Genomic DNA, 12664 nt, shown 5'->3' with positions numbered 1-12664 from the left:
CGAGCTCTTTTTATAATACCTTTGCCACTCAAACAAAATCTGATGTGAATTAGTTTTCACGAACGAAGACATTTAAATAAATTTTTCTCGATCCAAGGATATTAATTATGCGTACAACTTTGAAATCTGACTTATATTCTCTCTATCTCATTGTATAAGAGTTTTTGGCAAAAGAAACACAGAGTTTAAGAAACAAAAGATTTTTTTATCATTTAACAAACTTCAACTAACAGAAAAAATACTACAGAATTTAAGTAGTAAAAAATTATTAAATAATACATAGAAACTTGGAATCTATACTAGTATTGTTTTTAATATTAGTTACTAAAATTTTCAAAATTAATTATATGTAACATTTAAAAAATAAGAAAATTTTTCTATCTTATTCAAACATAAATATATGCTTCTCTTTCATTTTTATTTAAATTTATATTTATTAATCTTGAATTATTCTATAATATATTTAGTTAATAAAAATTGTGATTTTTTCCTACATATGATGTAATACAAATTTTTAAAAACGGACATATATTACTCAATAGATGAATAAAATATACGGATACAATATCCCACATCGCCTAAAAAATTGGGCAATGGTTCAGAATCATACTATAAAAGAGTCCAAAATATTCAGAATACAAATGAGTAGAAAGCTTGATTTGTCAGACATTCAAAATAAAAATAAAAAATATTTGGTTTATTCCAGTTCTTAAAATGTTAAAAATATTAATAATATTTAAACGTTTATGAAGTTTCAAATATTATAAATATCTAAACTTTATAAGAAGTTTAACTATTATAAATATTTCAACTTTTTAAAAAGTTATAAGACTTTTAAAATATTAATAATATATTTAAACTTTTACGAAACTACAAATATGAGAAATAGACAACCATTTTAAAAATTCTAAGTATTATAATATTTAAATTTTATAAGAAGCATCAATCTTATAAAATGTAAATGGTTATAATCTTAATAAATAACAAATCAACCCAATCTAATATTTATAATACAAAACAATAAATATTAAAAATTAAGATGTTATAGTGCGAGTTAAATATCTCGGTACGGGTTATATAGCTGGACGGTGATAATTATCAAAATTTAAAATATCATTAATTTGGTGTTACACTGGTAAAACATCATTTCATTATTTTGTTAATAATTTCTATATCAGAGAATAGACATATCTAATTATATTGATTAAATAATTATCATGTAAAAATTAATTTATATTACGGTATTATATAGTTTAAACCATAAAATTAACAATTATTATATAATTATAATATATTTAACCAACAAATACAACTTATAATTGAAATGTTTTAGTTATAAATAATTTGTTCTGCGGTGTATTGCAGGTCCTAATCTAGTTTTTTTATAACATGGAACAAAAGAAGCTTCAGAAGGAAGAGTTCCGTCTACACTAACACAATCTTTAACCCAAAAAAAAAACACACACACAACACAATAACACAAATTCACGTGATTCATCAACAATTTATTGACTATATATGTTCATGCAACAAAAAGAAACCCATTTTATTGTCAGAGGCATAATTTTTGGAATATAAAGGGAAGAAAAATGAAAATGTTATAGTGGCGGACCTATGTAGAAGGTAGGGGGTCAATTGACCCCCCTAAAATATTAAAATAGTTGTGTTTGCATGTAAAACCAATGATGTATTACACAAATAGGATTTTGTTTACATTTAAACAGTTTAAAGAAAAAAGTTGACCCTCCTAAATTTTGTTCCTGGGTCCGCCACTTATAATGTGTTCTAAGTTCTAACTATTTTAGATAAACTCTCAGACGGTGTAAGAGTTTGTGTTATAACTAGGGAGTAGGGACTTTGTTCTTAATTCTTTTTGTCAAATGGATCGGGTCAGTATACACTATAAATAATTGTTAGTGAAATGCAAATATTTTGTTTCTTCTTTTTTTTTTTCAGTATTTGAATAAAGCAAAGTTATCAAGTATATCAACAACTCACTCACTTGTTATATAGTATTATTAATAATCATAGATATTTTTTGTTGATAATTTTCAGTACATAAAGAGATACGAAACATTTAATTGTTGCATCAACATTCATTGGGAAATCTCGAGACAACGAATTCGCCAGTTTTGTATCTCTTCTTGCTGCAAGCGAACGAACAGTCGAAGAGTATTTCACATGTTCCATTGCATTGGGCTTTTTGGCTTCAACTATCCCCTGCTTTTCACCAAATACCATTTTTTATATATATAAAAAAACTACTATTAATATTTCTCATAGTTTGCTATAAAAACAGATACAAAGAGACTAACCTGAAACCAAAAGAAATAGGATGACTATTGAAGTAATCACCACACAGCTCATGAATCCAATCTTACAATTCATTTTCGTTGTTGCTAATATATCACTTTTACTTTTGTATACGTTTTTTTTTTTATGTTTTTCGAATTAAGTATTACTTAAATACAAAATTCTCTCTCTTTTTTTTTATTGTTTAAATAAATCAAAGTTGTCAAAACTCACACATTCGAGTTTGTTATATAATATCTATTAATTATATAAATTTATTAATTTTTGTTGATGTATTTTAAATACATATAGATACGAAACATTTAATGGTTGCAACAACATATATCGGGGTTTTTCGAGCCGACACATTGGCCAGTTACATATCCCATCTTGATGCAAGCGGCCGAACAGTCAAAAAGCATTTTACATAATCCAATGCAGTTTTGGGGTTCAGCTTCAACGTTTCCTACATTTTCGCCCAATACCAATGTTAAAGAAAATAGACTTGAGTTACGATAACACCTTACTAATATTTCTCATAGCGTGCTATTAAAACAGACACGATCGAAAGAGTCTAACCTGAAACCAAGAGAAATAGGATGACTATTGAAGTAATCACCAGGGAGCTCATGAATCCAATTTTGCAATTCATTTTTGTTGTTGCCAATATATATCACGTTTGCTTTTAGATCTGTTCTTATGAGCTCTTTATATAAGGTTTTTGCCACTCAAACAAAATCTGATGTGAATTAGTTTTCCCCAACTAAGACTTTTAAATGGTTTTTGCCAATCCAAGGATATTTATGTTTTTCTCTAATTATATATAGATAGTACAAATTTAAAATCTGAATTTTATTAATTTTTTTATTAATTAAATGGCATATTTCAAAAACTTAATTTCAAATCTAAAGAGATTTTGATTCCATCAAATCCTTTTACATGTAAAATGGTTTTATTTTTGTTTTGGTAATTTTCACTGTTTTAGAGTCTTGTGTTTACAGGCAAGAGGTTTATTTGGATCGTAAGTTTTTTTTTTCCCCCTTAATTGTGTCTTGTTGAAGTTAGAGAAGTTCTAACTTTGCGTCCCACTTCGTTTCGTTTGGTTCGGTTAGGAAAGTACAAAAGTATCAAGCGGCGACAAAGAAAGAGCCTTCAATTCATCATCTGGACTAAATTATAATAAATCTCTTTAGTTTGGTTCAGTCAGACTTTATGCCGCAAGCCATGTGTGTGTTTTCACGCTTCTTTGGCATTCTTCTGTAGCTGAATGCAAAGGACAAAGGAGAAAGAGGAGTTATTTGAATCAGAGAGAATGCATTTCTGCTTTTTAAGATGATTCTTTATTCGAGTCTGAGTTTGGTAGTTACGTAGATACGTATGATGATGATCTTTGAAATTGAAGTGGAGCATTCAAAAGGGGGAAAAAATAACAACAACACAGAAAAAATAGCTCAGTCTGAGTTGTATGAATCCATTTTCCTATAAATCAGTCTGAGCTTTTTTTTTTTTATGTTAAGGCTAATTAGGGAAAGTTTTGATGTTGTGCAGTTGATGAGGAAGTTCAAGTTCCGACCTGATTTTTAAGGTTACACAACTCTTATGGGTTCTTTCTCAGCAGTTGATCGTTCTGATATGATGTTGACACTCGTTCAGCAAATATGCAGGAGTTAGGATAAGATATGAACCAACCCCGCTCATCTGTTCTGTTTACAACATTGTTTTGGGGAGGGCCGAGTTGATTCTGCTCTATCTTTGCTTGATGATCAGCTCTCTTGATGCCGACATTGGTATAATGGTATGTATGGATAGATAACGTTAGTATAAAGTGGGCAAGGTTGATATGGCATGGAAATTTTCCCATAAGATTGAAGCGAATGGTTTAAAGTCACTGATACTGTTACACCACTATCAGATTGGATGAAACACTGTAGGGATGTTTGAGCATTTCGAGACGTGTGAGAGTCTCTGCCCACAAATGTTTCAACCTACAATATATTGAGCTGGTGGACTTTAGACTCTGTTTTTTGAGCTACGTTTATTTCAATAAAACTGTTTAATTTCCTTTGAGATTTTTTAGATAGCGAATGCTACAATATAAGCATCATTTATGACCATGGTGTATTGTGTCATCTGCTACGGTCCATGAAGATCATATATTTCATGGAAGTGAGATAAGTCACGAGACAGTAATGGAAACAACTACTACGATAGGGGTTTTAGGATATGACTGAATAGCTCTCTTACCAGACAACTACTACGGACAGGGGTTTTTTTTAAAGGATGATGACAGAAATAGTTTCTCTTACAAAACAACTACTACGGACGTACGTGCTGAGTGTCTGTCACAAAGACAAACAATTAGGAAAGCTGGTCATCATCATAACAGCAACTTCACCGACAGCTTCGATCTTGGTAATGATTTCAGTAGCTTCCTCCTTTGTGACACCTTGTTTGATGAGGGAGTTGGGGACGTTTTCTAGACAAACTAGCGATGGTGCCAGACCCAACTCGGTCAATGATTTGAGCACTTTTTCATCACATTTGGCCCATGCAACTGCTCCAAGCACTTGCCACCTTTTCTCTGGGTCAAACTTGACCAACTTCACAGCAAACTTGTTCTCCGGTGTCTTTTTCCGGGAGAGGAGGAGGCACTAGTTTTAAAAAAAAAAATTAAGAAACGGTGAGCTATCAGAAGAAACGGCATACTGTTTTTAGCATTTTTTCATTATACTTGTAATTAAAATTTTTTTTTTGGCTAAAACTGGCTAAAAAAATACTCACAATTGGAGATAGAATGATTTATCCACAAAAAAAAAAAAAAAAAAAAAAAAAATAGCTAGAATCCATTAAATCAGCATAAAAATCTGCAAAATCATATATGAAAATTTGCGTATATGATTTTGCTGATTTAATGGATTCTAGCTATTTTTTTTTTTTTTTTTTTTTTTTTGCGGATAAGTCATTCCATCTTCAATTGTGAATATTTTCTTAGCCAGTATTGACAACAATGGAAGAGGGTTTTGTTCACTTGGCATTTGTTTCCAACCTGTGAAGAATGCTATGATGCGAGACTACTTAAATATGAAGAAGCATATGACCGACATTATAGTGACAGAGGTTAGTGAGATTTCACCAGTTGTCTCATTTTTGGAAGTGAATGATGTGATCCTCGAAGTTGATGGGGTGGCAGTAGAAGACAATGGGAAAGGTATATATATATATCTAATGGATTTAAATTAGTTGACTTTGAATTTTTGGTTGTTTCAATATGTTTCTCAATTTTTTTTGTTCTGTTTTGCACTCTACACTTTTATATGAGAACCTTGGATAAATTTGAATGGCTTTATTGCTTTGAAGAAACACACTGAACGAGTATCTATCAAAGTTGGGAGAGATGGAGAAGTTAACAACAACATGCCATTGACGCTTGTAAGTGTTGATGTAAGCTTGAAATAGCTTGAGGAGCAAGCTTAGTATATTTAGGAGATATCTAAATATACATATCTAAAGATTTAGGAGGAATCTAAATTATGTAATATTTCCTAAAGGTTGTTAGGCTAAATATTTACTTGGTCTCTATAAAAGCTAATGTCGAGTTGTGGCATTAGACGTGAGAGAGAATAGAGATTTGAGAGAAGAGAGCTTAAGTTTTGAGTTATTTTATTAAGCAAATAAAGTGAGTTTTACTTTTATTCTTCTTGAAATTCTTAAAGCTTGATTCAATATTTGGTATCAGAGCTAGTATTGAATCAAACACAATCTCGAGAGAAACTTTTCTTGTTAAGAAAGAACCATGGGTGACATCGTTCTTGCCAAGCCGAAAGAAGGTAATTCTTCTAGCATCTAGTGTCTGATGTTGAATGCTGTAAATTATACAGTATGGGCGATGCGTATGAAGGTATTACTCAAGGTGAACAAAGTTTGGGAGTCTATCGAACCTGGATCAGACAACGGAGACCACAACGATTTGGCTAGAGCTCTTCTGTTCCAGTCTATACCAAAAGCTTTAATCTTACAGGTCGGAAACTTAGATACCTCTAAGGCTGTCTGGGATGCTATCAAAGCACGACATGTTGGAGCTGAGCGGGTGAAGGAAGCAAGGTTACAAACTTTGATGGCAGAGTTTGACAGAATGAAGATGAAAGATAGGGATACTATTGATGATTTCGTAGGTCGTCTCTCGGAACTATCCACAAAATCCGCAAGCCTAGGAGAAATCATTGAAGAACCAAAACTTGTTAAGAAATTTCTTAAAAGTTTGCCACGGAGGAGGTATATTCATATTATTGCATCACTGGAACAAGTTCTTGACCTAAACACAATGAGCTTTGAAGACATCGTTGGAAGGTTAAAAACTTATGAGGAGCGTACTCGTGAGGAAGAAGAAGATCAAACCACTGATCACGCCAAACTCATGTATGCAAATATGGATACACAGTCCTATCAAGGGAACAATGGTCCGGGACGTGGAAGAGGACAAGGTGGTCGGTTCTATGGCCGTGGAAGGGGACGTGGACGGTTCGGTAATCCACAGTTTGGTGGGTACAAACAAGAACGAGATAAGTCAAGGATTGTATGCTATCGGTGCGACAAGGTGGGACATTACGCTTCAAATTGTCCCGACAGGTTGCTTAAACTTCAAGAAACACAAGAAGTTGAAGGTGATGACACACAAAAGGCTGAAGAATTGATGATGCATGAGGTGGTGTATCTCAATGAAAGGAAAGTGAAGCCAAGCGAGCTTGATGCACATTTTGAAAACATATGGTATTTGGACAACGGGGCTAGCAATCACATGTCGGGCAACAACAAGTATTTTTCGAAGATTGATGATACAATCATAGGAAAAGTCCGGTTCAGACATGACTCACACATCGACATCAAAGGCAAATGATCTATACTGTTTGTAACTAGAGATGGAGAGAAGAAGGTGTTAGCCAATGTCTACTTTATACCAGGACTGAAAAGTAATATAATCAGGCTTGGGCAGGCTATCGAGTCCGGATGTGACATGAGGATGAGAGAGGACTACTTAACCTTGCATGATCAAGATGGCAGACTTCTGGTCAAAGCAAGTAGATCGAGAAACAGGCACGATAAGGTGGTTATGGACGTAGAACCCGCTAAGTGTCTGCAAGTTGCAACGGTGAGTGAGTCAACTAAATGGCATGCAAGATTGGGGCACATCGGCATTGAAACAATGAGAACAATGGTGAAGAAAGAATTGGTTGTAGGAATGCCGTGTATTATAATTGAAAGGGAAACTTGTGCTTCATATTTACTTGGTAAACAAGTAAGAAAAGTCTTTCCCCAAGCTACCTCGTTTCACGCTGCATGAACACTGGAACTTATACATGGAGACCTGTGTGGACCCATATCTCCATCTACATTGGCAAGGAATAGGTATATCTTTGTGTTGATTGATGATTTCTCCCGTTACATGTGGACTATACTGTTAAAAGACAAGAGCAAAGCCTTCGACAAATTCAAGAAATTCAAACTGCAAGTGGAGAAAGAGACTGGTGCCATGATCAAGACATTCAGGACAGATAGGGGAGGTGAATTCATGTCACATGAATTCAATTTGTTTTGTGAAACCACTGGAATTGAGATACATTTGACTACACCATACTCTCCTCAACAGAACGGAGTCGTAGAGAGGAGGAATAAAACTCTAATGGAGATGACTAGGAGCATGTTAAAACATATGAATGTACCCAATTACTTGTGGGGTGAGGCGGTAAGACATGCTACATATCTCTTAATCAGAGTTGCAACAAGGGTTATGATCGAGAAGACTCTGTACGAGGTCTACAAGGGACGAAAACCAAACATCCAGCACCTTCGTGTCTTTGGGTGTATTGGGTTCGCGAAAACAGAGACACCATTTCTCAAGAAGCTGGACGATCGTTCAAGACCGTTAGTTCACCTCGGTACGGAGCCTAGGTCGAAGGCCTATCGATTATTAAACCCAACCACTCGAAGAATTGTGGTTAGTAGGGATGTGATCTTCGATGAATTAAAAGGTTGGGAATGGAGCACTGTAGGTGGTGAAGAAACTGAAAAACAAGGAATGTTAAGATTCAGGTTTGGGGAGTTTGGAAACAATGGTCTTCAAGGAGAAGAAGTTGCAGTCGAAGAAAGAAATTCAGAAGCAGAACATGATACAGAGGAGAAAGATGAGAGTGACGTTGATGAAGATGAAATCACGGCTGATATTCCCAGGCTCGAAATAGAGGATGACTCTATACTAGAATAGAGTCAACCGACGTTGAGGAGATCGCAGCGATAAGTCGTAAAGCCCAAGTATCTTGACGATTATGTTTTGATGGCTGAATTGGAGAGTGGGCAACTGTTGCAAGTAGTGAATGAAGAACCATGGGATTATGATGAAGCCAAGCAGCTTAAAACATGGAGAGAAGCATGTGAAGAAGAAATTTCTTCTATTGAAAGAAACAAAACTTGGGACTTAGTTGATCTTCCTTCTGGAGTTAAGCCAATTGGCTTGAAGTGGGTGTTTAAGCTGAAAAGAAACTCAGATGGAAGCATTAATAAACACAAAGCAAGACTGGTGGCTAGAGGTTATGTGCAGAGACACGGTGTTGACTTCGATGAGGTATTTGCTCCGGTAGCAAGGATTGAGACGGTTCGATTCATCATTGCACGGATGGGAGGTTCACCATCTTGACGTCAAAACCGCGTTTCTTCACGGTGAGCTAAAGGAAGTAGTATACATAACTCAGCCGGAAGGATTTATAGTCGAGGAAGGAGAGGATAAAGTGTATAAATTGAATAAAGTACTCTACGGGTTAAGGCAAGCACCAAGGGCTTGGAATCAGAAGCTAAACGAGATTCTTAAGGAGCTTAAGTTCATAAGGTGCTTGAAGGAACCATCACTGTATCGTAAACAAGAACAAGGTCACCTCCTTCTTGTCGCAGTCTACGTGGATGACCTTTTGGTCACAGGTTCGAACTTAAGAATGATACTCGACTTCAAGAGAGGAATGGCTTCAAAGTTTGAAATGAGTGACTTGGGAAAGTTGACTTACTACCTTGGAATCGAAGTTGCTCAGTTTAGCGGTGGCATTGTGCTCAAACAAGAAAAATATGCGGAGAAGATTCTTGAGGAAGCTGGAATGAGTAAATGCAATCCGGTTCACATACCAATGGACCCGGGGTTGAAGCTGTCTAAAGCACCAAAAGAAGAGTGTATCGATGGACAAGAGTATAGAAAGAACATTGGATGCTTAAGGTATTTACTCCATACACGACCTGATCTTTCTTATTCCGTCGGTGTGCTAAGAAGGTATATGCACGAACCAAAGGTATCGCATGGTGCAACATTAAAGCAAGTTCTTCGATACTTGCTTGGGACACTCTCCTATGGTCTCGTGTTTAATCACATGGATAAGAGTGGACTGGTTGGCTACAGTGATAGTAGTCACAACGTGGATGAGGATGACAGTAAGGGTACAACCGGTCATATATTTTATCTCGATGGGTGTCCTATCACGTGGTGTACGCAGAAACAAGAGACGGTGGCTTTATCCTTGTGCGAGGCAGAATTCATGGCAGCCACGGAGGCTGCAAAACAGGCGATTTGTTGCAAGACCTTCTTGGAGAGTCTACTGGAGTGACAAGTGAAAAGGTAACACTTCGTGTTGATAACAAGTCTGCCATTGCACTTATTAAGAACCCGGTGTTTCACGGTCGGAGTAAGCATATACATACTAGGTACCACTTCATCCGTGAATGTGTTGAGTGTGAGCAGATAGAGGTTGAGCATGTTCCTGGGAGTGTGCAAAATGCTGACATTTTAACAAAGGAACTTGCAAGGATCAAATTTAAGGAAATGAGAAGTCTTATTGGAGTTCAAGATGTGAAGGGAGATCACTTCAAGCTTAGAAGGGACAATGTTGATGTAAGCTTAATAGCTTGAGGAGCAAGCTTAGTATATTTAGGAGATATCTAAATATACATATTTAAAGATTTAGGAGGAATCTAAATTATGTAATATTTCCTAAAGGTTGTTAGGCTAAATATTTACTTGGTCTCTATAAAAGCTAATGTCGAGTTGTGGCATTAGACGTGAGAGAGAAAAGAGATTTGAGAGAAGATAGCTTAAGTTTTGAATGATTTTCTTGAGCAAATAAAGTGAGTTTTACTTTTATTCTTGTTGAAATTCTTAAAGCTTGATTCAATAGTAAGTTCTTTCATTAATTAATACTTAAACAACTGGGTCAATTGTTTGTGACTGATTTGTTGAAGAGATCAAAAAAAGTTTGAAAGTTCTCATTGTTTTTTTTTTGTTAGATTGATGATTGGTGTACAATTACAACCGATTATCCTTCTCCAAGTTATTATATATTTGCAGTATTAGTTTTCACAGAATGTATCGAAGGTGGGAGTGTGACAAATATTTTTCCTCTTTCTTAATTTCTAGATTCAGTTTTTCAGTTATTTTTCCTCTTTCTTGATTTCTGTTTCCGTTTATGTCTTCCTCTTTCTTAATTTATGTTTCCGTGTGTGTTTCCTTGAGCATGAGACTTAGAGTAATCCTGTTGGTGTAGGTGTTGGAGGATGATGTTAACAGGATATATACTTCATTCGATGATTTGCGCTAATGGAGAGACAGTGAACAGTCTCCAACAATTGTGTGAGCTAATAGTATCTTCACATGAATATGTGAGGATAGATTTAGAAGACAACATGGTGGTTATAATCAGCTTAAGCTCTCATAAAGAGTCACATGATCAGCTCTTGAAGTCTCACTGGGTGATCTTTGCAATGTCTGAAAACATTGAATACACCCTTATTTGCTTTGGAGAAGATCAAGAATTATCGGACTAGCTCTATCTCTTCTAGTTTTATTGTGTTTAATTCTAGACAGACTCCTTCTCTCACTTTTATTTTTGTTTAATTCTTGTATGAGACATTTTATTTTGTTTAATTCTTGTATGAGACCTTTTATTGTGTTTAGTTCTTGTATGAGACGCATTAGACTTATCTTGTATGAGTAATTTGTATACTCTATCATACAAGTAGTATTCCATTTTCTTCTTCTTTTACGAAATTACCAGCTAGGAGAAACTGACTGAGTGATGTGTTAAGTACTAACTATTATCGTGTTTATAATGAAGTGGTTTGTGTGATACTGTTTAGATGAGATTTAGGGATTCAGAAGGGGGTGAATTGATCTGCCAATAGCATCTGAGTATTTATAATGAAGTATGTCTATAAGAGAATGAAAACTCCAAAAGTTTGGTTAAAGTTGAGTTTTTTTTTTTTAACGGGCCACCAATACAACAAATAAATCAAAATTTTGTTTAAAGTTGAGTTGTTTAAAGCCAAAATCATCGAATGAAGTAATCTTGGCTTTTCTCCATTTGAATGATTTTACCCAAAAGCCAAACTCAACTTTTGGGTAAAGCTATTCTCCAAAAGTTACAGTTCTGATTTTTTTTTTTTTTTTTTTTTTTTTTTAAATTTAAAAAACGAGAGATGAACAACAAAAAAATGTAATCTTTAATCTACTTTTTTCCCAAAATTCTAGTTTTTTTTCAAATCCAGAGATGAACCCAGAAAATAAATTTTAGCTACAAATATAGTGAGAAAAAGAGCGGAAATTAAAGTGTGTGACAAGAAGTATGACGAATGATGATGGAGACCTTTGGAGTGCTTAGATATGAATTAAGTTAATAGTAAATAAATTTTAAATGGGAGAGTTTTTTTTTAAAAGCAAAATTACTGAGCATCTCCAATGGTTGGATCCATTTTTTGGGATCTAGCAATATTTGTAACTGAAAAAAATGAAAAAGTTAAAAGTTAGACATTGGAGCAAGTTTATTAGTTTTGACATAGTCCAATGGAAGGATCTAAAAATTCAAATTTTAAAAAACTTGTGTAAACATAAAAGTGAGAATGCTTAACACACAAGGCAAAGATGTTTATCACAAAACTTCAGCTGATAAAGATGTGTTGATATGTATACCATGGTTACAATGTCATGAAGCCTAGATTCAATAACTACTATGCTAGGTGATTTTTTCCTTGGGACATTGGGACAGAAAGGAATTACCTTGAGCCAACGTCCCCAAGCCCATGTAGCCAGACAATAGTTGCTAGGTGCTTCCCTTCGGGCTTAACCACATGAGTTTTCCCAAACTCAACTGCTCTTCTAAAATTTCTTTCTGAGATGGTGTTGCAATTAAGAATTGTCTTTAATATTTTTCCATTCAAGCTCACTCAAAAACGAAACAATAAGTAAAAAAGAATATACTAACCTGAACCAACTGCAGCACCGGAGACACTCATACTGGAGGACAAGCAATGTCGTGAACAAGCACTACGCAATTAAAGAAAAAAAAAACAC

The 12664-nt window shown here is 34.7% G+C and overlaps 2 protein-coding genes across 2 annotated transcripts; one reads left to right on the top strand and one right to left on the bottom strand.

The window, feature by feature from the left end:
• Positions 1–2518: 2518 nt before the first annotated feature.
• Positions 2519–3054, bottom strand: LOC109130992 (putative defensin-like protein 73). Its single transcript, XM_019241257.2, has 2 exons — positions 2872–3054; positions 2519–2758 (listed from the first exon to the last, which is right to left on the bottom strand). The coding sequence occupies exons 1-2, from the start codon at positions 2942–2944 to the stop codon at positions 2616–2618; spliced, it is 216 nt and encodes a 71-aa protein (XP_019096802.1). The 5' UTR covers positions 2945–3054; the 3' UTR covers positions 2519–2615.
• Positions 3055–5373: 2319 nt separating this feature from the next.
• LOC147920088 (uncharacterized) lies at positions 5374–7186 on the top strand. The gene is made up of 4 exons (XM_087503127.1): positions 5374–5500; positions 5612–5721; positions 6006–6119; positions 6191–7186. The coding sequence occupies exons 1-4, from the start codon at positions 5374–5376 to the stop codon at positions 7184–7186; spliced, it is 1347 nt and encodes a 448-aa protein (XP_087359253.1).
• Positions 7187–12664: the final 5478 nt, after the last annotated feature.

Source organism: Camelina sativa, chromosome 19 (assembly GCF_030686135.1).
Source record: "Camelina sativa cultivar CO46 ecotype springtype chromosome 19, ASM3068613v1".
In the NCBI taxonomy this organism is placed as follows: domain Eukaryota; kingdom Viridiplantae; phylum Streptophyta; class Magnoliopsida; order Brassicales; family Brassicaceae; genus Camelina; species Camelina sativa.
Note: the sequence above shows the minus strand (reverse complement) of the source record. Positions and strands in the feature narration are given on the sequence as shown.